This window comes from Orbicella franksi, chromosome 6 (assembly GCF_964199315.1).
Source record: "Orbicella franksi chromosome 6, jaOrbFran1.1, whole genome shotgun sequence".
Classification (NCBI taxonomy): domain Eukaryota; kingdom Metazoa; phylum Cnidaria; class Anthozoa; order Scleractinia; family Merulinidae; genus Orbicella; species Orbicella franksi.
This window is the reverse complement of record NC_138150.1, coordinates 28896479-28923641: the sequence shown is the minus strand read 5'-3', so window position 1 is coordinate 28923641 and position 27163 is coordinate 28896479. Positions and strand designations below refer to the sequence as shown.

General features: G+C 38.8%; 4 protein-coding genes across 5 annotated transcripts; 1 reads left to right on the top strand and 3 right to left on the bottom strand.

Annotated features, from left to right (window-relative positions):
• Positions 1–4641: 4641 nt before the first annotated feature.
• LOC145490231 (uncharacterized) lies at positions 4642–10394 on the top strand. 2 transcript variants are annotated; one of them, XM_081469353.1, is made up of 7 exons: positions 4642–5081; positions 6273–6413; positions 7038–7115; positions 8265–8342; positions 8718–8798; positions 8916–8996; positions 9517–10394. In XM_081469353.1, exons 2-7 carry the CDS (start codon positions 6279–6281, stop codon positions 9541–9543), a joined length of 480 nt encoding a protein of 159 aa, XP_081325479.1. In that variant the 5' UTR covers positions 4642–5081; positions 6273–6278; the 3' UTR covers positions 9544–10394. The 2 variants fall into 2 exon arrangements, with proteins under 2 accessions (XP_081325479.1, XP_081325480.1); XM_081469354.1 differs by lacking the exon at positions 8718–8798 and having other exon boundaries at positions 4661–5081; positions 9517–10393.
• Positions 10389–13393, bottom strand: LOC145490230 (uncharacterized). Its single transcript, XM_081469352.1, has one exon. It carries the CDS (start codon positions 12809–12811, stop codon positions 11276–11278), a length of 1536 nt encoding a protein of 511 aa, XP_081325478.1. The 5' UTR covers positions 12812–13393; the 3' UTR covers positions 10389–11275.
• Positions 13394–14677: 1284 nt separating this feature from the next.
• LOC145490708 (uncharacterized) lies at positions 14678–17778 on the bottom strand. The gene has a single exon (XM_081469797.1). The coding sequence runs from the start codon at positions 17360–17362 to the stop codon at positions 15659–15661; it is 1704 nt and encodes a 567-aa protein (XP_081325923.1). The 5' UTR covers positions 17363–17778; the 3' UTR covers positions 14678–15658.
• Positions 17779–20647: 2869 nt separating this feature from the next.
• On the bottom strand, positions 20648–26519 carry LOC145489436 (carboxypeptidase inhibitor SmCI-like). The gene is made up of 3 exons (XM_081468411.1): positions 26486–26519; positions 23493–23574; positions 20648–22931 (listed from the first exon to the last, which is right to left on the bottom strand). Exons 2-3 carry the CDS (start codon positions 23542–23544, stop codon positions 22411–22413), a joined length of 573 nt encoding a protein of 190 aa, XP_081324537.1. The 5' UTR covers positions 23545–23574; positions 26486–26519; the 3' UTR covers positions 20648–22410.
• Between the last annotated feature and the right edge of the window lie 644 nt (positions 26520–27163).

Sequence of the window (27163 nt, the reverse complement as noted above, 5' to 3'; positions counted from 1 at the left end):
AGCCCCAGGTTACTTATTACTATGGGATCGAAAATCCCACGCGTTGGCGAGAATGAAAACGAAACGAGGATCGATGAGAAAACGTGTGTCATTGTAGTTTTGTAGTAGTTCCTGTGCGAGATTGAGTAGAGTGTAACACAAGCCAAGAAAACACCATTTCCACCTTTACTTTTATGAGATATGTGGTAAATAAATAAATAGAGGTGAAAATGAACGCTTTCTCTTAGACTTGCAAGAAGCTGACCTCATGAATTTCAGAGCAGAATAGCTAAGCGATCGAAGCGAACTGCGAGGTTTTAGGCCGCGAGGCGGCGGTTTGAATGTTGCGAAGCGGCCCAGTGAGCGACGAAGTCCTAAATCGAGTTTTCAATCGAGTTCTACGAAGGTAATCATTGAAGGAGCTCTTACAAGCATTCTGGCCAGACCAGACTGATTCCCCATGCATAACTTAATACCTTGTCATGAATAGCAATACCCAGGATAGAATATTACACTATGCTGCACCTGACCTAGAGAGGGGCCAATATAATACTAGTGCGTCAATAGGAGAGAGCCCTAGGGATAATGCGTCATTTCCAAGGAAGTTATGACTCGAGTAAACATTAAAACAATATTCAATCGATTTGAGTAGAGAATCCTCAGTCAGGGTTCTCAGGTACCCCCTTCCCTTCATTTCTCCTATTTATCTCACAGTTCCGCTCTTCTTAATGTCCAGATCCTTGGAATCTTGATCCCACTCAACTTTTTAATCAAGCTCCTGTAGTCATGAAAAAAATCACATAAAAGGGCTGAAATTAATTAAGAGAAATTGATAGCGAAGCTCCTGCGCGCCGAAGGTTCAAAAGCGGAGCCCCATACCTAAGAAAACTTGGTAACCCATCGATATAAAAAAAGTTAGTTGTCATGTGACTTTCCGTACGTCCGTACGTACGGCCGCACATCCGTACGCCAAGCCCCACCTTGAAAAATTAGCTCTAGCACCATTACCATAGGCACATATATGATATATGCTGGGTGGTTTGAAAATGCTGCCCAATGCTGCAGGACGATTTTAACTCTCCGTTTACTCCCATAGTTTTTTTTTGTTTCGATTGAGAAGATATACCAAACACTCGAGACAGTGTTTCATCTAAACACCTCGAATTTCGTCAAACCTACTCCGTTGTGCGTCGTATTTTCAACTCTCTTCTCGGTGTTTGGATATCCCGATGAAATACTGTCTATCTAGTTTGATATATTGCATATTGCCTCTTCATATGAGCCGGGTCAACCGGGCCGGCTCAGTTTCCGAGATCTTGCCTCACCACTCTTTTCTTCGTAAAAATTCCTTGTGTTCATATGAGGAAACGACCGGATGGCCCGGTTAGCGAGATTTCCGTTTTCGCGACCGAGATCTCGGTAACCGGGATGAAATTTTTCAATATGAACACTCCAACCCGGGTGACCTGGTGACCGAGCTTTGCTTTTGGATCTTAGCGTCCAAAATGGTATAATTTTTGTCTTGTATGTATTTCCACTTCAAACGTATGCGAATTAGCTTTATTAGTAACGAGAGTCAACAAAGCTGCGATAATCGCAAACGATACAACTTTATGTTCCACTCCTGAGTTTGGTTTTGTTTCTTGAATTTCATGGTGGTCGACGGGGTTGAAATCTCCCATATGAACAGACAACCAAACCTTTTGGACAAAATAGCTTCGCTTTCGCAACATAGCGACCAAAATGGCATATTTTTTGTCTTGTATGTATTTCCACTTCAGAAGTATGCGAATTAGCTTTATTAGTTAAGTTACAAGAGTCAACAAAGCTGCGATAGTCGCAAACGATACAAGTTTATGTTCCACCATTTTGGTTTTGTTTCTTTAATTTCCTCCCGGTTGCTGGGTTGATATCTCTCATATGAATTAACAGGTCACAAAATTCGTCCTGGTAACCAAGCCAGTCCGGTTACTAAGCTCATATGAAGGGGTCCTGAGTTGATATCGTTGGGAAAATTTCCGCACAATTGCCTATTTTCCGAAATTTTCAGGCCCCGTCCTAGCCTGCTAGCAGACTCACGTTGGAGCACAAGCGCGCGCGGCCTAGCCGAGAGACGGGAAAGCACACTTTCTTGGCGCCTCTTCACCAGACTCCTTCCCGCCGGATCGCTTTGCTCTTCGCCGTTCGCGCGCGTGATTCAAAGGTGAGCTTGCTCCCAGGCTAGCCCTGTCCATACTACGCCGGAGGGCGGAATTTGAAAACGGAGGTTTCATTTTGAAAACTCGTCAAATGTTTTCCGTCCACATGACGCCGGAGAAATTTGCTGACGTAAACTCGGGCAGGGAATATCATGATTATAGTAACGTCATCATTTACGAAGAGCTTCGTCTTCAAAATGTTTTCCGTCCACACTAAAACGCAAGACCGGCGTTTTCAAATTCCTCCGGTTTGAAGAACGTTTTCGAAAAAAAAGTCTCCGTTTTCGTGACGGATTAGTGTGGAAGCCACGGCCTAACCGTAGAAATAAAGGTGTTCTAAGAAGTTCAAACGTCTTTCTTTAATTAAGAAAAGAAAACAAACAAATCCGTATTTCGAGACTTTCTTAGCCTTACAAAAAGGCGAACCTGAGACAGCTTTATGAAAAAACTGAGTCTGCGAGATGCACATAACTGCTAAAAACACGAGACTGCGTCACCCGTGAAATTCAACCAAAATTTTGCAACCCCCATGGTGTTTGAAGGCCATTCGCCACCCACTTTGATGAAGGGCTAGTATTTGTAGTTTGGCGGTTAGAAGTAAATAAATTTTATTTTTACCCAACTGGCATTTCAGCGGCACTTCAATACCACTGCTACTGATTAATTAATGAAATACCTGCCTCTGGCTCAATTCGTAGTTACACGACGCAATTACGGATACTGCGAACCTTTGGTTTTCCACGATTTACAAAATCTGCAACTCAAATTTGTTTTTGATCGATGTCCCCACCAGTTTCATCTTAAAATGAATCTCTATATTTCAGTTATCATTCTTTGTTAAAGAAATACACCAAAATTCCAAAATAATTGAACCAAAACCCATGAAAAATGTGGAAGACTAATCCTTTATTCTATCTTGCTTTGCAAAATCAGAAATCTTGATACATACAAAGATTGAAACTGTTCATAGGCCAGCTGTGTTATAGAACAGTTTCCCTTTTAAGCTAATTAATGTCGATACGACTATATATGCTCGGTCTCTGATCGAGCAGTTGACAGGAGATCTTAAGAAAGATATAGGTATCTTGTCTAGCTAGTTTTGAATTTCATGGAATAAAACGGAGAAAAGCCTAAATATGTGGAGGCCGCTTCTGTTATTTCGTGATCTGATGGTATCTCCCCATCAAAGGAACCCTATCATAGTATTTGACTTATTTTGGCCGCATACATAATTACCTTTAAATTAAAGGAAACGAGAAAATAGTAGTTTACTAAGGTAGAAAAACACCAAAGATTTATATAATAATAAACCACAAGAGATCAAGGAGGATTAAGAATGGAGTAGATTAGCACGGATTACAAACGACGAACTTGATAAATGTAGGCTAAACTTTTCAAGACACGCAAACCATGATTTAGCTGCTTCAAACTTCTGATCAGTAACGCTGGCTTCTGCTGAGCTTATCAACCATGCTGGAATTCTCTCCGCAATGATATAACTATCGCTGCGTGCGAATTTACACTTTAAAGGACTGAAAAAACACTAATCTTCCTAGCGCTCTCACTAATACATTTATCTTCGGTTAGCTGATTACGTGAAACCAAGTGATCCTTTTTTATCAGGATATTTTCAGTTTGAGAGGCTATACCTTGTTTCCGTTTGGAAGTACTTCGCTTTGAAGAAAAGAAACATAGTTCTAGACGTTTTAGCACCAACTGCATATCTCTACCTGTGTTCCCAGGGGTTTCCCAACAGGTTGAAAATAGTTGTCTTTAATTTGTTTCCATAAACCACTCTTGGCTTAGAAATCATAAATAAAAGGACGTTTACTTTAAAAAGTGCTGGACAACCATGACTAAGGTCGAGACTTTCAATGAATACGACAGGAATTTAAGAGTAACGTCACCTATTTTGATGAAAAGTTAATCAATCAGGTTTTGCGTTAGAAACCTTTTAAACACATTTAGCTCACGGCAACTCAGACAGTGTAATGAAAAAATATAAAACATAAAAAATGAAGGGATTGGTATTAAATTTCCCTCGGGCACTCTAAACATGTTGCCAGGAGCTAGTGAATTTGAAGCTCTGTCGTATATTTAATGGTAATATTTTTAAATTTCTTCTCGGAAGAAATCAACTGGGCGGTCATTTTTCCTCAAAAAGAAACTAAGACGGGGGATACTCTCTACGGAAAATTTCAAATGAAATTTTGGGTATATTTGGATACAAAAATGTTATGACACTGAGTCAGTTTTAAGAATGTGTTTTCGATGAAAGGAAGCAAAGTGTCCTCATTAAAACCTCGAATCGTATACTATTACAAAAGCATCTTCTAGGCATCCGGCATTTAAAACTCATTCATCCCAACAAAATCTACGAACATTTCAAATTAACAATAATTACACAAAAATGAAAACTCGAAATCTGGTGTTGAATATTTCTAGACAAGGCTGGTTATTTAGAGAAAACTTAAACAACAATTAAGATGGTTAGGGCAAAAGTTTTGGCCGCCGTAAAATGGCCACTCGAACAAAAGAAATTTTTTTTTCAGTTTCACTGATAAACATCTAGCACAAAGCAATAATACTGAATGAAAAGGCGGAGCATTAATTGTGCCCGGGAATTTAAAAAAAAAAATTGTTAATGACGAGTTACCGGATACGCTTTAACTTACTAATTGTAAGCAGTAAGTGTGGGAGAACATTTGTTCCGTGTGCGTGGAAGGACATTTTATTAATGACAATAGGGAACATGTAATTAAAAATATAAGTGAAGTGTTGATAAGAAGTGTACAGAGCGGAAGGTATATATAAGCTGTAGAGTCTTCTTGAGAAGTTCACTTTCAGTCGCTGGTCAACCACACACTTTGTTCGCTAGCCTTAGGACGCCATAACAACTCACAGGTAGGCTAAGGTAAATTGTCTTGAAATGTTATTTATCTTCGGCCGCTTTTACTTTTGGTTTCCCTGTAGTTTCAATTTACTTTATTTAACCTCCTAGGTATCAAAAACTCAGCTAACCTTTTATTTCGTGTTACGTGTTTCATAAAGCCCTTACGTTGGACGTTTCTCTAAAAACCTTTTGTTTAAAGTCTTCTAAAATTCAGTTTTCTACTTAAAGGTAACTAGTTCTTCGGAAAACTATGATCTGTTTAACAGTGTTTCATTTCAGAGGATATTCAAATACACACGAAATGAAATCAAAGTTTAACTTGAAATTTTAATTTACTTCTTCTTCCAAAACGTGAAAAAACTTTTTGTTCTCATAATATCATGTTCCTACAAGTTCTGTACACTGTGCAAGGAAAGGCTATGTCAAGAGAGAATTGATTTTACTCCGTACATGAGTTTTAAAGGAAGTTCTTGTTATTTACTGCAACAAGAAAAAAAAACTGTATTGTGTTATTTGTCTGTCTCATGCTGTCGTTTTAGTCAAGATATTCAGTCTGTTGCCCCGTTGTATCTTTATATCGAATTCAGTTCCTGATGAAATCGAAGATGTTCTCGATAAACAGACGAGCCCTGAACTGATATTGAGTGTGGCACCGAGTTTTCCCAAACGTGATAAGATTCTTAGGATGTGAAGCCTATTTACCCCACCTTTCTTAGTCCTTTCCTCTTTATAAGGTGTCAAAGTTCCTTCCCACTCTATATTATTGGTCAGCATTCTTCATTTCTCTTGAAAGCGTTAAAATGTTCTGATTACATCTTTACCCAATGCAATTGATTCATTACTTATCTGATTTTTGATTCTGTTTGATTTCATTCAACTACGAAACATAAAAGTCAAACCTGAAATAGGGACAAAAAAGGTGCATTAAAACATCATAGGTTACGACTGAAGAAATAATTTCAGTACAGTATAAATACAAAATACGATAAGGAGAGATATCCCTAGTTGATTTTTTTTAGTCATTTCATCACCTGTCTGCTCGGCGACAATTGAAAGTAATGAACTAGCGTTTGTAATTAAGGGAAAACGGGCAATGAAAGCATTTTTCAGAATTAAAGGTTGTTTGCTAGGCCACTAAAAAGAAACCTGGTTATTGAAGCAATTAATTATAAACTAAATGTGTGAATTTCCTTCCTCTCCAGGTTAGGATGTTGTTAAGACTTGTCATCTTATTTTCTGTGGTTTGCTTAGCAAGCTGCGAAACAAAGACAAATTCAGAGGATCCTCCGTTACTGGAAGCGCTTAACGCGAAATATTTTGGTCATATTAGGGGCAAACGAATGGTAAGTTTAAAGACAAACAGCGGGCTAGGGTTAATTGTGGATAAAGTGTTGAGCTGGACTTATTTCTTTACTCCAAGAGTCAGTTCTGTTAATTAGCAGTTAGGTGATTCTAACTTTTTTAAACCTTAGAAGTCTGTAAAATCCTTGTGATTTACCATGCCAGTCCGGTAATATTCATATCGTACTGCCGGTTTATTCGTGCGCTTATAGACGTCATGTAACCATTCAAAAAAACCTCACATTTATTTCCTAGTAATCATTGAATAATATTGGCTAGAATAAAAAAAAAGAAGATAATAATATTCTTTTGATCAACTCCGACAAAACCTCCTTTGTTTACAGTTGCGAACACATCATCTGAGGTGAAGTGAAGCGAAGTTCTTTTTTTAACTCTCACTGTTAATCACTTATTCATCTGGTATCTTTGAAGTAAACATTCTTCGTCAGAATAACGTAAAAGTAAATAGCTATTGCAAAATTTCTGTAGTGTCTGAAATTCTCAAAAACAGCTGGTAGATTGCCATTGCTCGTTAGGAAAAGTTTTTATCTGTAAACTGATTCATGTTGATATTAGATTTTTCCAACTTTCATGACGTTTTCCCTAATTTTCCTTTAACAATGCAGGAATCGGAAGACTATCCACCTGGCTTGAAAGAGGCACTAAGCAATGCTTACTATGGACATATTCGTGGAAAAAGAACGGTAAGGAAATAATAATACTGAACGCAACTTTCAAAGTTTAATCCAAAACACTTGCGTATTTTTAAGATCATTTCCAGTCCGTACTGCGCATTCTCGAGAGTTTGTGTGCCTTTTATGTTTTGTTTCATGTAAGACGTCACAAAATGTCAGCATTTCACAACTACTTACATGAACTAAATTCAAAGTTTCAAAACAACCGTCATTCTGGATGCGACACTTTTTGCTTCGCTCTTTCTCATATCACTTGATGAAACAACTTCGCAGCCGTAAAAATCAATGAAGCTGTTGCAAAAAGAATTTAAAAGGCCTCAAAGGTAAGGTATGTGGTTCTTAACGAATAACATTGATTCGCTTTCCATCGAGTGAGAACTTGTAATGTTTATAAACATTAGGGTGCTAATACTGCGCCGTACGGACTGGAGATCATCTTTAATAGTCGTTAACCTAACACTTAGACTACGAGCCCGAGTTTTCTACGAGTAGATGGTCAACGAGGCTTAGCCGAGTTGACTATCATAGACAACGTGGTCGAGTAGTCTAATTGTTTTAGTGGACACTCTAAATGATTACATCACAAAACCACCAATTTTGTGTACTTTTGAGCCTGAAATTAAGAATAATTTTCAGTTTCGAGAGCAGCACTTACGCGATCATTTTCAAATTTTAAATTTTGATTTTATGGCTTTCATCTAAAAAAGTTGGAAATAATTCAACATGATTTTTGAACCGGGGCGCGGAAGAAAATTTAGTGGTGAACAATAAAGACAGTGTTTATGCCTGATCTATCGGTATGATAGTTGCCCCTTGGAAATTTGATGTTCTTAAAACTAGCATACCAGTTTGCCCTGGAAGCTTCGCTTCTCGGCCAAATGATTTGCAAATTTGATTTTAAAACAAACGATTTGTCTTAAGAACATCAAATTTCCGCGGGACAACTATTAGCTAATAGTTACTCGACAGAACCACTCTATTGTTTAAATAGACTGTCTATCAGAGAATTAGCGGCCAACTATCAAGGACATTGACATGTTTTTCCCGACTCTTCCGTTTTTGAGGCCAGAATTACGTCTTGTTGATTACTGAACAAGTTCACGTTTCCATCAATTGTTATCTTACTGACACGAACATTTCTCTTATCTTATTTTGCAGAAAGACTTAGAGGACTATCCACCATTAGAAGAAGCACTTAATTCAGCTTATTTTGGACATATCCGAGGAAAGCGAACGGTAGGAATTTCTCTAAAGTCGCTTCACACATGAATCATTTCCCCTTAAACAGAATTATGTCAACCTCTTTATACCAACATACTGACATTACTGATACAGTTTGTCATAGTTAAAAGGCAGAATATTAAAAAATATGTTTATTTGAACCTCATAATGGAACCTTAAAACAACGGCGATAACCATGGTCACTGCTGGCAAACCTTAAAACTTTAAGCTTCGAGAATAATCACCTAATTTGCAGAATCAATAAGCACTTCGAACAAAAGAACAGGAGCAAGGTCACCTTGATTTGTTCATCGAATTCTCGCAACTATTACCACAGACACGTATAGAAACCTGTGAGGAGAATTTGCATTTGTTTTACTTACTTTACAGCTGGAAGGTTGGGGTTATAATCCTGCGCTTCGTGAAGCTCTCAATAAGCAGTATTCTGGCCACTTTCGGGGAAAAAGGACGGTAAGAACACGACTTACACACGCTGGAGACGCTTCGCGTCACATAAAAAGAAAACGATAAACATTTAATTTGAAACGTTCATGTTAAGCTTTTGTTTGCTGTGTTCTGTTTCTGTAGGGGGGCTGGGCGTCAAATCAAGACTTACTGGAAGCATTAAACAATGCGTACATGGGACACATCCGAGGGAAAAGAGAACAGGTACATACTGAGCACTTGCTAAGCGTTAAATTTTTGTCCGAATCGTGTTTTAGTCCGTGATTTGTGTGATGCAAATGCACCGTAAAAAAAAACAACAACAACAAAACATGCACTGTTGGATCAGATTGGCGTTAAATTGATAGGAGTACATTTCAAAAATCAAGAAAAAAACTAAAAAAGTGCTTAAGAAAACATCTTTCAATTTTTGACTCGTGGCTGTTTCGAAATTATTACGTCACAAAATAGGCACAACGTGACATCATATAGTCCAGAGTGTGTTGTCGAAACGTAAAATTGGCTTGCAGTTGTATCCAGTTTTTTTTCCAGCAGTTCAAATGTTTTCATGTACTGTACTTCAAGTAATCTCGCCCAGTTTAGAGGTTATTTTCAACAATTTAGCGGCAAATTTTTCCGAAAGGTGGCAATTAGACAATTAGCAACAAAAAGTAGAATACATGAAAGTTCTAACTTCATTTCGTTAGTACTATTTATATCTTTTCATTGTGTATTATTTTTGCAGGACACAGCGGAGAAGTCAGCCGAATAAAGAACCATTAAGGAATGCTATGAAATCCAACAAGTGACATTGCCAACAACGATCTCGAGCCAACAGGACACACTAATTAAATTACTACATTATCACTGATGCTGAGGGAAGAATAAATTGTTCTTTTTTAATTAATTCGTGTCAACACATCTCATTTCGAATTGTAATAAATCAACGTAGTCGACTGCACACGACAAATTTATAAATGTGAAATAAAGTTTTAATTGAAGAAGCAGACCTAGCTGAGTTGTACTTGTTTTAGTAACTTAAGTTTGTGTTAATGATAATTTGGATAATTTGGATAATTTTTGAAGAAAGAAATCAAGGGCAACATTAAGATTAGAAAGGAGATGTGAGATTCAACTTGGATTAAAGTCCCGGCCGGGCTGTTCAAAAACTGATTAAGCTAACCCAGGATTTAATAATTACTAGCGAGAATCTTGATTTCAGCTTTGTAATTCTTCAGTGTTTCTACTTTGTTTGTCGTTCAGTTTTGAGCTTGAGCAATCTCAAAATTCCCAAAAGTGAAGGAAATTTTTAGCCAAGAAAAATTAATAATTCAGCTAACTTTTAATCCTGGGTTAGCGTTAAACGGCTTCCGAACAGCCACTAAAAATTGCACAGGGATTTGGTCACAAAATAACCCGCGATCAGACGTTCTTTTCGCAATAAGCTAGCATATTTTTATTTTCTCCTCGCCGCGTCCAGTTTCCAACACTTCCTCTTTGATAATTGCTGTAACATTTCCAAAGTAGTACACAGTGACGAATAGCACCAACTCAGGCACTCACATCAGTAGTTCTGACATGAACATCTCCACGGCACACACAAGTAATGACTATTTAAGAAATAGAAAACATGTACCGTGTTTCTATCGAGTTTTAGTATAAATCTACTAACGTTCTATCACGAATGCCGTTCCCTGATTGGCTACTCTACTCACTATCTATTCTGTGATAGATAGTGAGCTTGTAGCGTAGCAGTGTGCCCTTGTTGACAAAATTTCGGCCGTTTCGTGGCGTTTTTCAAAGTGTCTGCAAAGAGGATTTAGATAAAGTTTAGAACGACCAGTAGATTTATACTAAGACAATTACATTGTTCGCTCTCGATTTCTATGCATGATAGTTGACTCGGGCGATAAAAATCTCGAGCACATAATCTAATTGTTTAATAAAAACAGGAGTGGAAGTTTGGGAGAACGAGAAGTGCTGTGGGAACATTTGCCGCAGGCGAGTGTTTCCACAGCTTTTTCGAGTTCTCCCAAACTTTCACGAGTGTTTCTATAACTCGATAGATTATCAAAATGTAAATTCTCTTTGCTCCCGCCATCATCACGTCACCTGCTCGTGCTAGTTCTGTGTTTCTACCGAGTCATAGAAACCAATCAGCGTATTTTCTTAGGACTAAATAGCCCGAAGATAATACGCGCGCTGATTGGTTTAAAATCGTGTTTCTACCGAATCCACATTAGATAAATTGGTTGCATTTATAACACAAAAAATGGGGACAGCACTGTAGTTTTTCTTAATTCAAATTAAACCTACACTGTACTGTAACACGGAGACTTTTAACCGCACAGCGATCAGTACAGTGTAGGATGCTTTGTTGCGAAAACACAGATATTTGACGACGTATTCAAATATCCCTGCCATGGACAACAGAAGGTGTGAACACTACAGATACAAATGGGTTAAAAAGGTAAGTTCTATAACCCGCCATTCCTAGTTCGCAACTATAACACAGACTTCCCTGCAGCCATAACACCACACAAGAAAAATTTCCCTGCTTTTACCACTTTGACGGTTAACACGTGACTTCCAGGTGTCACGTGACGTGTCACGGTGACGAGTCTTGTGAATCCGAATGGAGAATATGCATCGACAACTATTTCAGGTTTGTAATTCTCTAACCAAACCTTTGCTTTTCCACCATAGCCGTTCGTACGGAACACTATAGCAACCTTTCGGGTAACATTGCCTCCCAAAATCCTTTTTTGTGGTAAATCAATTTTTAATTTCAAAGTAGAATTTTCTTTCTCTGCCTCCCATCCGCCAAAACCATCGGTCCTTGAGGGTCCCGAGTTATATCGTCTCGAAAACGCTTTTCTAACGCCAATAGACACGCCTTGAACTAGCTTAAATCCTTCATTTTGGATTTCTCTGACAGAAAGCGAAGGATCAAAGAACTTCTCAGTTTCATCTGGTGTGATCAGAGTATAGCAAAGAGGGTCTGGGACAATTGTGTGGTTATCCATACAATAAACAGCTCTCGGCAAGTCATGCGAAGACAGAGGATGAAAACCTTGTTTTGAACTTTCTATGGCCTCCAGCAAAGCGCTACGGACGTTGTCAATGATCATCATTGCGATTTGTGCATGTGGAATAATCCCGGCGTGTTGACCATCAGATGAGAACATGGCAGGACATTTTTTATTTCCCGTGTTTGGGCATAGTGATTCACGCATGCTGAGGCTTGTAATTCCATAATGCCAGGCAAGCATTGTCTGTCCGTGATTCTCCAGATTATTACACTCAGGAACAAAATTTTCCGCTTTAATAAAGTTTACAAACATGATAGCAGGTAAACGTTCTTCACTCAATAGTTCTCTTGTAAGTTCCTCCAGAGAGAATGCCCTTGGAAAGTGAGAATCTTTAAAAAGCATGTAATCATTGACTGAAAACTCGAGGAACACGATGTCCATGTTGTCTTCGGATTTCATTAAGGTCTTGTAACAAAAAGAGAAAAAGTTGCTACCAGTTCCTCCAACAGCAAGATTACGAAGTCTAATGCTCGATTCCGTGAACGGTTTTACCGCCTTCTGCCACCAATCGATAAACACTCGGTAGTAGATGCCTTTTAGATCGGAGTAATCGCTGATCAGTCCACCGCCAGCCGAGATCGATCCACCCATGACTGCAACGCCGATGTTTTGGCCGAGTAAAACTCTCGTCATAACATTTTGAAGACGACTTTTTGTTGTTTGTCGTTCAACAATCTGGTTATTATAAAGCTCTGAAGACAAAGACATATCTTCCAAAGACTTGAATTTATCTTTATAATACCAGATCCCAAACGGGTTCTTTTCCATCGAATGTTTAAGAGCATAAAGTTTTGTAGAATTAAGAGCAGAAATTTTCCTAGAAGTCTCAAATGTCGCGTGGTTTTCTTCTGGTTGCTTGTTAAATGAAGAATTGAAGCTCTGCTCAACTTGTGCCAAGTTTAAACGTCGTGTTATGGTAGCAAAAATGATGAAAAACAGACCATACATTTTTGTCTTTAAATCGTGGGCCGAGTTCGTCCGGTCGGGATGCCATAAGCAGTTAGACCACCGATATTAACAAAGGAATTTTAAAAACTCTCAGATTACCTACCTGCAACGTATGCCGGCTTGGATAAAATAACCGGTGAGGTTAGCACCTTTCATGAGGTTAACTACCGGTGATAACTAGACGGAGCTCGAGGTGCCAACTTTCAGGTGTTAGGAGTTTTGCAGAGATCCATCGTGAAACACTTGTTAACTGGTGTTGACTTGGTTTGTTTGGTCAAATGCCTTCGATCCAAAAGCTATCAAAAGCTTTGTTATCCATAACCGGTAATTCGGTTTCAGATTTCACGGATAGTCACTTAGCAGGAGTTTGTTGACATTATGGGATGCCTTCGCGGGTGTCTTTAGAAGTGAAACAATAAAGAACCTGAAGAGCCGACATTCCCGTTTCAAGCCATTCTTCAGCAAAAAAAGTTAAAATAACCTGCGAAAGTCACTACTTTGAATATAAACAAGCAAGAGATTATGATCTAAGAGAGAACACATCCCTGTGCCCCATGATAATCTTCTTTAATCTATTATAGCGTCGCGTCACGCTGTCAAAGTTATTTTTAGTTTCGGTCCCACGTTCGCGCAGCCAATGCCCAGCGATCATCATATCGGTTCGCGTTCTGATATAAAACCGAAATTGAAAATCTAACGGGTTGAGAGAAAAAAAAAAAAAAAAACGTTTTGTTTTGAACTACCACACTGTTTTCATTTCAGAACGTCTTTTCGGAACGGATTAAAGCCAAAAATATCTCTTTGGAAAGCTCTTTCAAAGTGCCGTGCAGTTCGAATTATTCTTCCTCTTTCCTTAGAAATTGCGCTCCAAAACTCCAGGCGCATTTTTTTTGGCACATTTGATTGTTTATTTAAAAGAATCGACCAATCAGGTGTTTTTCCTAAAATAGCCTCGCAGTATGACCACGAGCTAAAATTATCATTGGAAGAGGCCTATGAAGGGAGGATGGGTTCTCTAAGATCATCGTCTCTTAAGCCACTAATCGTAATCTATAACAAAATTTTCGATCCTGATTGGTTCTCTGCGCGCCTATTTGTCACGTAGTCGGTGCGCGATCACGTGGGTGTCCAAATATAGGTATCCAATTTGAACTTTTCGTAATTGGACACCTGTAATTGAATACCCACGTGATTCGCACGTCAATTACGCGCGCTTTAATGGCTTCCTTCACACTGTTTCCTACAGTTTTCAAAACTTTTGAAAAGCGTTACAGACGTTTTCACTCAAAAGAAGTTCTCAAAAGACATTTTTTAATTCCGAAATTTGTTATAGATACGACTGATTAGTAGTTGGACCTCATGTCGTACAATTCAGGGAGTAATCGTGCTCGTAATTTCAAATCGGCCTCGCGCTCCGCACTCCGATTTTGAAAGTACTTGCGCGATTACTCCCTGAGTTGTACTCCACTCGGTCCAATTACTATTACTAACATGGCATTACCCGTAATCTGCTTACATATTTAAACTTTGCACGTGAAAGTGGAAGATATATAAAGTTTCTAATTCCTGAACAACAACAACAGCAGCAACAAGCTTTATTACCAGATTAAAAGTTAAACTTAAATTACAGCATAATATGTTAATACAAATGAAGGTAACATTTACTCAGAATAACTAAAAAGCTAATTGAGCTGAGTAAAACTAAATAATGTTTACATATCGGATGTAGCTTGGCACTGAACACCTGTGACTATCTCAAAACTTGGTGTGATATTTCGATTTCCCAACGCTTTCATACGACTAGTTTAATTGATTTTCAACACCAATACTTGTAAACATCAATCTATGTTTATGGCGGGTATTTGATCAATAAGTTTCAAACACTGCTGTTTTAGCAATACACTCTTTTTTTAATAACAATATTGTTTTTCCGTCTCAGGCTGATTATTCTTATTTTTCTTTTTTTATTATTATCTTATTTTCAAAATCTCAGCCTCGGGTTTGTTTTTAAAATATTCTTACAATCAGGAGCCATAATCGGTACCGAATACGGCTCCTGTTACAATTTCGCAAATTTCAGCCTCGATATTCTTATAAAATGAACATCGCCCACACGGAACAATTTTAATTATGTCTTATCCAGAAGCAAATATAACTCCTAACGACACCAAATCGATTTCGTGGGATCGCTGCATCTCCATGAATAAACTCCTCAATCCACCATTGACAGGCACCTAATCTTGTTATAAAGACACGAGTGTTTTACTGGAACGTACACCTTTCGTAAAATTCATACGAGTTTACATCCGGGACCGTAGTGACGTATTTTCTATATCCTCTCCAGTGATACCTATGACTTCCATCGCACGGCTGCCAAACTTAACCAAACTCCGGTTAAAAGATGGCGAGTGTTAGGGAAGTCCGACAGAAAATTTCTCACCATAAGGAGCACGAAAATGCCAAAAATGACATAATGAAGAAAAAAGCTTTTTGTGGCTTACTGAACAAGATATTCCATTCGTTCGCTGCACTCACTCGTGAGACATTGCTTTTGCCACTCGAATATAAAATTCATATCTTCTCTCCACCGTATAATATCCTCTAGATATCACACGAGAACATGTTAACCCACGAAAACGAGTAACCAGTTCCCCAGAAGTTAGATCTTCCCAGCTATTTCCTATGATATTGCCGATCTGAGTTAATAATTTCAGCGATTTCCAGTCAAAGGCCGGGCCGGGGGATTGAGTTTTATCAAAGTTTGATGACGGTTTGGAATTAATACATTGACGTTTTGGTGCTAAAATAATCTTCCTTAAAACATTAAAAAGAATCAAACACGATATATTACTTGTATGTTGGCCCAATCACAACACCGGACAATATAAATGTCCCCTTGGTTATTGTTCTGACGCTAAGCACGTGACGTCCTGGTATCACGTGACGAGCAATAGTGATAACCTTTGTATGACCAAAAGGCGAGCGAGTGTTAATTAAAACTCCCCTTTCTTCGTATTCATTTAACCAAACTTTTGCGGTCCCTCCATTGCCGTGTGTTCGAACGGCGACAGCGAAATTTCTGGCGTCAGTTCTACTTTCCAAATTACACTTTTTTGAAAACGAGGTTAATGGTATTAATATTGCTAATTCTAGGAGAGAGTTTGCCAGATACGATTGCCATCCGCCATATGCATCGGTTCGAAACCTTTGAATTTCAGAAGGCTGAATCTGGTCCTCTGGATAGGGCCGAATAACTGCTGTGTTTACCGATCCTTTCCTGTTAATAGGAACTCTTTGTACCACCTCAAATCCAATATTGCCGATTTCTTTCACCTGAAGACTTCGACTCAGTGACATGTTCTTGGTTAGGTCTGGTGTCATCAGGGTATAGCACAGAGGATGGTCACGAAAATACTGTTGATAACTCTTAGACACGGGTTCTGGAAGGTCTCTGAATTTCAACGGGCAATCTGGCAAAATGATGATATCGCCTACTGATGGTAACGAACGTGTTGGGACAGTTACTTTGACTTCTTTGGAGGTTAATACATTGTCGATTATACTTAACATTAATTGCCTCATGTGGTTTATGATCATATAAGCGACTTGCGCATGACCTATGATACTCATGTGATTGCCATCAGATGTAAACATCTTTGGAAACTTTTTCCCTACTTGCCAAGGACTAGAACATAAGAAATTTCGAAGGCTAACTGTTGTTATTCCATAGTTTACAGCGAGCATAGTTTGTCCATGGTTTTCCAGGTTATTGCATACTGGAATTTGCAATGCACCTTGAACAAAATTAACGTACATAACTGCAGGTGAGGTTCTTTCGCTCAGAATTTCTCTGGTCAATTGCTCCAGAGGCAGGGTCATAGGAAATCTGGAAACTTTTAACTGAATATAATCATTGACGGTGAAATCCAGAAGTGCAAGATTCATTTTAGTGTTTGGCTTCAATAAAACATTGTAGCAAAAGGCGAAAAAGTTGCTGCCGGTTCCCCCTATGGCAAGATTATGAAGCTTAAAAACGGAACCTGTTATAGGCTCTACTGTTTTATGCCACCAGTCGCTGAACACCCGGTAATATATACCTCTTAAGTCTTCATTATCAAGAGTCAAGCCTCCACCTGCAGAAATCGAACCACCCATTATGGCTACGTTGACATCTTCTCCATTTAGTGATCGCAGGATTACATCCTTCAGGCGATTTGTTGTGTCATATCGCTGGACTACTCCACGTGCACTGTTCCACCGTGGTAAAGTGATGAACAAATCCTTTAAGGATTTAAATCGGTTTTTAAAAAACCAAATTTCCAGTGGATTTCTTTTGATGGCAAGCTTGAGTTGTTTGAGTTTTCTCTTAGTCAGTTTGCTGCTTATAGTTGAGTCAGTGTCGGTTCTATTTTGACATTGAAATTCCAGTTTCTGCCTTCCTGCCATTTCCATGCCTTCTACTCGAGGCCAGTGAATGATTTGTGCTTTTAAAATAAACACAGCCAACAAAAGTCCAACTAAAACATTGAATCGCAGTTTTTGACCTTCCATAAGTATCGTACTTTACAGCCCAATCCAATGTAGAGTTTTCGTTTACGCAACTTTTCACTCAGCACAGTTTTATCCAAACAAGGTTCACTTCTCGTATCTTTGGTTAAATTGTTATTCTCCGCAGTTATCATGTGTCGGAGGTGAAAAAGATATCGCCTGTTTAATGGCTATAGACACAATCACCTGTTAAATGAGAATACGGTTCAATGGCTCTTAGGGGTGGCCTGTCAAGGTCTTCAGAGCTCCAGTTATGCCTTGGTTGCAAAAGCAACTTGGTTCAATGTCTCCTGTTATTTCACTATTCTGTAGTTTTCGGCGGCGTAACTATAGGCGAAGGAGGATTGCACTACTGTTGCAGGCTATAGAAAATATCTTTATTTCAGACAACTGACATCAAAAGGCAGGCCATGGAAAATTATTTTGACATACAATAATATGCAATGCGTGAATACGAGCACCAAAATCTGATTGTATTGAGGGAATCTGTAATTAAGAAAATGACGGATTAAACTTTTTCTTTTTTTGCCTCTTTCCCACTTTATCACGACGTCGACCTCGACCATTTGCTTCACAGTAAAGCAGACTGGGAATATCTGATTGAATTACCTTTCCTTTCACTGATACGAGAACAAAGAAAAGAATCAGAACAACATGAACAAAAAGAAGCGTGCATTTTTCTATTGTCAATATTGAGACTATTGAACTTCAAGATGTGGCTCATTTTCTGGTACTCATTGCCTGACTAATTTCAGCCCTTTTTTGCCATTTTTTTTCATGACCACAGAAGCTTAATTAAAAATTTGCCTGGGATCAAGATTCCAAGGACCCGGACATTAAGAAGAGCGGAAGTGTGGGATAAACAGGTGTAGTCAAATCAATTGAATAGTGTTTTAATGTTTATTCGAGTCATAACCTTCTTGGAAATGACGCGTTATCCCCAGGGCTCTCTCCTATTGACGTACGAGTATTATATTGGCTCCTCTCTAGGCCAGATGCAGCGTAGTGTAATATTCTACCCTGAGTGTTGTTATTCATGACATGGTAATAAGTTATGGGGAATCAGTCTGGTCTGGCCATATAGCTTGTAAGAGCTCCTTCAGTGATTATCTTCGTAGAACTCGATTGAAAACTCAATTGAGGACTTGGTCGCCCACTGGGCCGCTTCGCGACCTTCACACCGCCGCCCCGCGGCCTAAAACCTCGCAGCTCACTTCGCTCGCTTAGCTATTCTAACCTGAAACTCATACGGTCGACTTGTGGCAAGTCTAAGAGAAAGCGCTCATTTTGTCCTATATCTATTTATTTACCACATATCTCATGAAAGATAAAGTGGAAATGGTGTTTCCTTGACTTGCTTGTTGATTCCGCACAGCAGCATGGTAGTGAATTAAATCCCGTAGAATTTAACAAACAGTTAACTACATAACGTGGTAGGCATACATAGTGCACCTAAATGTGACCAATGCTCATGATCAGTATGGAAAATGCATTCTTAAAAACTTAAAAAAAGGGTATTAATCGAAATTAAATGGCTGATTTTTACAGACACGCTTTGTTGAAACTACAACCGGAAGTGGCCTGGTTAGTCATCTTCTCGTAAGTTTTTTTCTCAGTAAAAAAGCCTCAGCCTTAGTATTTTTTCTTTATATTACTAAACTAAGGGCTGAACTTTGCAGGGATACTAAGACGTCATGATATAAAACATGGGCATGGAAAATATACGACCTGAAAAACAGGTCATTCCGGTTGCTTTCCATTTGCTTCAAATAGGACCAAGTTGTGATAACAGCCTCAGGCTAACGAAAAATTCCCTTGAGCGAATGTTTTCACCCATAAAGGCCTAAGGATAGGGCATTAAAAATATGGTTTAATTTTGTTTTTGTCTGAAATTGATTTTACGTCGCTAAAAGAGTAGAGAGATTGAAAAGTGGCCAAAATTACACTGAAAATCAGCCTCTGGGGACCCTTGGGGGGCTGATATCCAGGACTCGGCTAAAAAATGGTCGTTGAACCAGAAACTTTGACATGTTATATAAGTCCACATAATGACTTTGTGTACCAAGTTTAAGCGAAATCGGCCGACCTTCATTTCCAAGTCTGCCCCGGTCTCTCAGGGAGAAGCTCTTAAAAGCAATTTCTTAAAGAAAGTCCACACTGCAGCCACATTTTTGCCAAATTTCAATGATTTTCGAGCCAAACTTGAACCTTTGAAAAACTGACATCCTGACGCTTTTTCAAAGATACATATCGCAATCCGTTTCCATCCTCGCCATCGTTAGCCATCAGCGCTTCCTAATGGGTTTTAATCATTTGTCGAGTACTGCTCTATAAATTAACACCATTACTGTTCAGCTTCCAATGATCGATATCAGAAGCCATAATCGGGGACGGAGACCGTAAGTCTTGGGATTCGCGCGCACCCATGATATGGGACAAGTTTCTATTTTTAGAACAAATTGCGCCATCCTGACGTCATATATCCGCGCGGATTCACGCACATGTCAGGGGCTCTCGCGTGGATGTTGTCATGTTGCGTGATCAAATGGTGAGAGTTGAGAGATTCTCTTGCGTATTTTTCACAGCGATGGCAGGGAATAAGGCAGAGAATACGAACCAGGGCGCTTATAAGTAGTTTTATGCTCTGAGCTAACGGAAAAGGTGGGTTTTTCAGGGTCGAAAACAAGACTTCAATCTCGCGCTGGGAATGAATAATAAGATCTGCTCACGCTAGTTGTAAGCTTACGCGTATGGTTAAGAATATAGCAAGAAAACTCTCTACTCTGGTATCGAGTTAATTTGTGAGTTTCTCAGACAATGTTTAATCATAACCAAAACCTGTTTTGATGGTTTCTTATTGTCTCTGCTTGTTTGGTGAGTTTGCAAAAGTTTTTGAAAAGAAAGTCTGACACGTGCAATTAGCTCATTTGCATAGTGCATGCAGCTCGTGCACTTTCAAGTCCGAGTCGGTGTTTTCAATTGTCAACAAATCTTGACAAAGATTATAAGCATAGTGCAGTTTTACACTGCGAAAATGAAAATAGACCAGGAGTTTTGATAACTCGATCATCAAAATCGAAATCCTTATTCCAAGTTGATTAAAGAAAGCGTCATCGTAACTTTGCTGATTGTTTCTGCTTTATTCACATATTTTCAGCTTAGCTTTTAATATGTTCTCAAACGTTTATCAATCTTAAACATATTTAAAAACTATAGAGCTATTGCCGGTTTGAGTTCGATGTACGCTTTCACACGAAAGTGCGGCACAAGTACAATTTGTAATGTTTACTGACTGTACAAAACACGCATCGGCGGGCGCTCTCATTCATCGACAACAGAGAATTTACTGGATTTTTACACGAATAAAACTGAGCAGTATCTACGGACGTAAAGTTATTAAGCCTTGAGGAAACATCAAGCGTTGCTTACAATTCAAGCGAAACTCAAACTAGCAATTATTTTGTCTTACTTTTCGGTCGCGATAGACTGACAAATTCCTCGCAAGCGTGTGGCAAGAGGAGCTAGGAAACTGTGAAGTCCTGAAGCTCTGCTATATCTAAATATATCCAGCTAGTTTTTTGCTGTGTAGTGGAAAAGCTGTTAATCTTCAACATATGTGAAATTTAAAGTGGAGTAATGTACAGCTCATGTAAAAGAAGCATCGTCGGAACACAACTTGGTCAGCGATATATATGAGCTTACAGCGGAACATACCTAAATTCGACACTGTCTTACTTCACTCAAACTGGAGCAGCTTACGACGAAAATACTTAAGCAAAATTCCAACAGACGTAAACGCGTTGAGTTGTGGGGCAAAAACTGATATGAAACATTTCGGGAATTTCGGACGCCATTTCCCCCGCGCGATATCCGCAAAAATCCTCGCAGCATGTACGCGCGTGTGCCACAGGTGATGGCGCAATTTGTTCTAAAAATAGAATTATTGTCCCATATCATGGGGACAACCCCAATACTTGAAATGGCGCGCGCTTACGGTCTCCGACCCCGATGATGGCTCCTGTCGATATATATTATTTACATTTCCAAAATCATGTTAAGAATGGTGGCAGTGTCCCTTAAACAGCTATATATGAGCAAAAAAGGAGAGTAATCAATTTTTCAGCACGTCCCATAAAATCGTAATTTTGCTCGTTTTTTTCCTGACCGTCGCTCTTAACGGAACTACCACTCTAAGCCTGCGCTAACTTAAGTTTTAGATAGCTATTACGTTAACGTTTTTATTTTCAGATAAACTTGCAGGAGTTTGTCAAATTTTTTTTGAGGGATTTGGGCTACGTTTTTAATACTTCTGTACTCACGGATGATACTCAATTAAAATCTCACAACAAGTTTCATTTTCCCTGTGCCTTTTTATTAACCACATATCCCTTACAAGTATAACAACATTTAACGGATAATGGTTTCTTTCCAGGCAATCTCGTCGCAGTTTAATGCTGTGGAAAGAGAAAAAAAAACTTTCTGGAAAAAAAAAATTGAAGGCATATATTGTACCTTACTACATAACAACCACTCAGTGAAATGCAATAACCATAACAAATTCACCATTAGCCAATCAGAAACCGTCTACTGTGCTGATATCCTGCGATATCGAGTTGCTGACCTTTTATGATCTGAGGGAACTTTCTACCTATTAGCTCACTTTTAGTACGCTTTGACGGCATACCATGCTGCTTTGGCCCGGCTCGCTATGGGTAATTAATTTGGTTCGTCCAAACTCCAACCAAACTAGTAGGATTCGAAAACTGAAGAGTGCCGAAAAAGACCGAAAACAAGTCGATAGAGCAGTCATATAAGTAGCGAAAAATTCTTATAAAAGTATCAATAAGAAGGACCAAGAGGAGTTGGTGCCACACGTTATGCTAAAATCTTATTGGCCCGAGACAGAGAGCCGGCCTTTAGTTACATGAAACAGTTTTCATCAGGCCGGCGTGGTTTACTTGTCTCGACATTTTTGTGGACTGAAAAAAAAAAAAAAAAAAAAAAAAAAAAATTCAAAAATGCTATCTTATAAATGATCCTTACCTTTCTTTCTACTTGAGACATTTTTCATTGCATGCCCTCTTAGTTTCAAAGTTGTTGGCATTGCCGCCGCATCCACCATAGATGAATTTTTTGCATTTTCCAGTCACTTTGTCAAAATAGTAGCGTGGAAAGTTCGCCTGGCATTCACCGATTATCTTTGGAAGCAGGCACGTCTGCGGGTTCTGACAAGTCTCCTGGCATGCGGCAAGAGTTTCGAAGTTGTTTGCATTGCCACCGCACCCACCATAGACGAATTTTTTGCATTCTCCAGTCTTTTTGTCAAAATAGTAGCTTAAGATGTGTGCCCTACATTGACCGGTTACCTTTGGAAGCTGGCAGGTCTCTGGACAAGTCGTCTGGCATGCGGCAAGAGTTTCGAAGTTGTTGGCATTGCCATCGCATCCACCATAGATGAATTTTTTGCATTTTCCGGCCACTTTGTCAAAATAATAGCTTGGAAAATATCCTCTACACAGACCTGTCTCGCTTGGTAGGTTGCAGATATTTTCTCCTTGCGCCACCATAATACCTAAGTAGCATATAAGGAAGTAAAATATTAGGTTCTAAGAAAAGAAATAAACTGCATCAAGGAACATATCAAGGACATGAGGATAGAAAATTGTAGTGGAGACATAAAATGAAAGAAATGAATGAAATGATCTTCACTGCGTTATCAAGTAAAGAAAGTCTCGTTTTGCTTGACTCGATTTAGCGGTCTCGCGCCAACACAAGATGTTTGCCGAAGAATATGTCAAACACATTTTGTATTGTGTTGAACATTTCCCCTTTTAGTTTACAAAAGGCTTAAAACGGAGCGCAAAAGTTTAATGTTGCCTCTTGCCTTTGGGTCTTAAAAGCTGACATCCAGGTATTTAAAAGTGCCTTTCAATATATATCTCACCGGTGTATTAGTGACGAGGTGGTGGGGATGACCTTTCTCGGGTCACGGTGAAGTTAACGATTTAGGAAGCTTCGAGGTAGAAACCCTGCACCAATTCCTGGTGTTTAGTCACCTGGTTTTGATTATTTCCTAACCCCTGATAGAGTTCAAAAAAATGACAGACCAACTCAAAACGGACACTTTACTTACCGCTAATGATAATGATGATGAAAACATCAACAAGACTTGCTCTCTTGGCCATTATTGCTACAATTTTGTTATCGAGTCCAACCTAACCAAAGTAAAGTCGACTTATATAGCAATATACTTGTATAAATTAATCTAAAATCTTAATTCGCTTAGAGTAATAATTATAATATACAATAAAATTATATTTAATGCTCACCATTTAATTGATTTATTTTTAAAATATGGCGGTTTTCTACAAAAAGATAATATATTCAATATAATTTCTTGCATGCCATGGATGGCCAGCAAAATGTGCCAATTTTCGCATGCTCAGCCGTAAGAAAAGCATGCGAACAATTGTCCAGACCATAAACAATAGAAGACAAAAATGGCCATAAAATGTCAAGATGTTGGTCATTTCACCAAGTGTATTGAAATTCACTAGATTTCTCCTTACATTATTGTATCCCTTCATACCTTCCATACCCCCTTAACAAGAAAAATACTTTTGAACTGTTATTTTTCAATCTATAATCAGCCTTCTGGAGATGATGTTTTTTTAGTGGACCATAGTTGATAGGTGGTCCCTTTACCGACTATGAGTGGACTATCCAATAAGCTTTCGATCAAAAGTTTGTGCACGGAAAATATTTCTAAGTGAACCAGTTTTTTGTGTGGTTTGATTGGTTTTAGTGTTAAGAGCACTATTGGCATGGTTTTGGGGGCTGCCCCTCGCTAAGGCACTATGGAACTAAGGCACTATTAAACTAAGAAGTAAGGCGCTAAGGTGTAAACTTTAATGTTTGTTTAATTAATTCATTTCAATTAATTAATTAGTCTAGAGGCAAGGAAGTGGTGGGGGCGGGGTGGGAAAGGTACTTGTCTACTCTACGTAAAACATGTTCGACCTACGCCGGTTGAGTATGAACATCGCAAAGCTATATATTTGTTTCAGAAAACCCCTTGCTCTCCTTGTGGCACTATTCTTTATAGAACAAAACCAATTTGCTCTATAGGCATGCGCAGATTAGTTGCGTTCGTGTCTTTTATATATTAAGCGGAGGATACATTGCATACGCGATGACACACAAATGTTGAGTGGTTTCCTTATGGTAGAACCCAACATGTAAGACGCATGCTTCTAGCATCGTTAGCGTTATACACTATGTTTCCCGCGGTTTTAGTTTTATATGTCATGTGACCGTTGACGGCAGTTATTTTTCAATTAGCGACACTTCTCCTTTTTTAGAGCAAAACTGAAACGTTACTGTGGGTGGATGTGTATCTTTTAGAATTACCCAAAGGTCGGTTCAAAATTTTCAAACTACAATAGTGCGTTTGTCAGGGTTCAAATAAAGGAAAGGAAACGTATCCCTTCTCCTTAGCAGCTTTTTTATTTCTTGCCTTAATTGCGTCGGTAAGAGAGACCAGAACGTTCCCGAGTTAGGGGCTTTAATACACTTCGAATTGTAAATTTGTGACAAAAGAAACCAGGAAACTGCTCAAATATTGCTGCAGGCGCCGTATCATCTAATCAAACTGCAAATTCATTTAATTACTCTTTGAGGAGACTCGTTCACCGATGCAGAATATAATACAAAAAATATAATAAAAAATGATTTTATATTTTACCTTCGAATCTTCGGGTACCCTGAAGTCGTTTACTTTGTTTATCACTGTCAAAGCTATCACGAAACTGAATCTAGGACAAAAAAATAAATTCGAATAAAAATTTAAAAAATTAGCCGTCGTGGTTGACATTCTCCAGACGACGTAGAATTTGGTCATTTCTCGTTGTTGTTTTGCAGAGGACGGCAAAGAAATTAACCAAGAATTATAACGCACGTGCGCAGCCATTGTTCTCCTCATTAAACCTTTTCTTTAGCCACGGTGCCGTTGCCGTCGCTGTTTTCTTAAGCTCCCTAATTTTATTAGCTGGAGTTTGGCCGCCGTCGTCGCCCTTCGCCGCGGGCCGCCGGAGCTCCGTTACTAGTTATGACCACCAGAGGACTGACTTCTATATCTAAAAATAATTTGAATGGGATTACCTTGAGAACAAGACCTCTATGAGCGATTTAGTTTCTTACCCTTCATCCTGAGTCTTGTTCCAGACTACATGCTTTTGTAAGTTGCACGGTTTAAATCATTATTGTCGGTCCGAGAGAGCAATAAAAAAATGCTACAACGAGCCGCGAGCTCGAGACGCGCGCATTCGTATATAATTGTATAATTTCTCTTCTATTCATTTTATTTTCAAGTTCCTGCCAATTTAAACTTGCCCGAAAGGTATTGCATGTTTTATTGTCGTTACTTGACCAATTTTGCGCCTTGATATGATTGGCACATTTAACATTTTGCCTTTTCCTTCAGTCGAAACTCAGGAAATGCCAAAAATTGAGTGTATGTCGACATACTGTTAGCTTAGCCAACAGGAAGGTCTACTGTTGAATTTCTTCAGACCTCCCTCAAGACATTATAATTTCAATTTGTATAATATAATTCAGACGGTGCGTTATTTTGACCACAAACAAGAACAAATGTAATTTCTTAGTGGCGTTACCTGCAGATATTCTTGATTTACAGGACTCCGTTCTTTTATCAGCCAGCCGACCAACAATAGTGCTTATGAATGGTGTCATCAGAGAAACAAATTTCACGACCAAGCCTTTCTTTTAAAATGCAAATCGAAATTTTTGCGTGGAAAAATTCCCCAGGCAGCAAAGATGAAAAGAATACCCTCGTGAAAAGAACACGAAGGTGCCGGAGGTTAGAGAAAATTTATCGCAATTAAGGCTTGGTGTGAATTTTGAGTGCGTGTTGGTAAGTTACAAATGTTATCAAAAAGCCGAAGTGTTGGCTTAAACTTTATCACATACTGATGTCTGAAAACTCATCAAAAAATTTAAAGATCAAAATAAGACCTGGCGAAAACCTTTTTACGTCATGTTTCTCTTTAAAACAATATACTTTCCATACCCTCTATACCCTCTCGTGAGAAGAAAAAATATTGATACCTCTGTAATCCCTATGTTGACATGATGTGTCTTCAGTAAAGTGTCCAAAGAACTTCTGACGTGGCCGAAATGTTGTACAATATATATCTTTCTTAGCTGGGTCAATCAATAAATTTGACGCTGTGATTGGATTGGTCACAGTTTCGGCATCTGCTTTATTACAATGCCTCGCAAATGACAGTTAATCCTTTTTTGTGGCCTTTTTATCAGAAGTGAGCTGCCTTGAATTTTTTATTAAAAACGAGCAACATTTTTTCCTGCTCGTTTCGCTCCTTTAGGAACCATTAAGGTGTATAAAATCGATCCCCAAACGTTCTCGAGGCCAGCCAGTGCTGTTTCATAATTTATCTCTAAGAGAGGGAAATAATATCGAGTGATTATTTTGGATGATTGGTTTAATAACTTACCACTTCGATTCGGACCTCCTTGGCAGCTAAAGAATGACTTGAAGCAGTGAACCTGCATTCCCAATCTAGTATGTCATGGAGACTAGCTAGAAATAGAGGTTATTGGGAATCTTAATGCCCGCCTTGCTTTTTGTTGTATTGCGGAACTTAACCAATTGCAAATTACTCGCAGTGGCCTCTACGTTAGCGCTGAAGTGCTCTAACAACTAAGCTATGAAGAACCATTGTCAAGATATCAAGATAGTGAAAGCGGGACAATTAACATTGTGTG

What these genes read in the sequence shown, in the direction of transcription:
- LOC145490231 (XM_081469353.1), top strand. Translation starts at nt 6,279, where the DNA reads ATGTTGTTAAGACTTGTCATCTTATTTTCTGTGGTTTGCTTAGCAAGC. An exon ending in ATATTAGGGGCAAACGAATG is followed by an intron (nt 6,414 to 7,037) that starts GTAAGTTTAAAG and finishes TTAACAATGCAG; the next exon opens with GAATCGGAAGACTATCCACC. An exon ending in ATATCCGAGGAAAGCGAACG is followed by an intron (nt 8,343 to 8,717) that starts GTAGGAATTTCT and finishes CTTACTTTACAG; the next exon opens with CTGGAAGGTTGGGGTTATAA.
- LOC145490230 (XM_081469352.1), bottom strand. Translation starts at nt 12,811, where the DNA reads ATGTATGGTCTGTTTTTCATCATTTTTGCTACCATAACACGACGTTTA.
- LOC145490708 (XM_081469797.1), bottom strand. Translation starts at nt 17,362, where the DNA reads ATGGAAGGTCAAAAACTGCGATTCAATGTTTTAGTTGGACTTTTGTTG.
- LOC145489436 (XM_081468411.1), bottom strand. Translation starts at nt 23,544, where the DNA reads ATGGCCAAGAGAGCAAGTCTTGTTGATGTTTTCATCATCATTATCATT. An exon ending in CATCATCATTATCATTAGCG is followed by an intron (nt 22,932 to 23,492) that starts GTAAGTAAAGTG and finishes TATGCTACTTAG; the next exon opens with GTATTATGGTGGCGCAAGGA.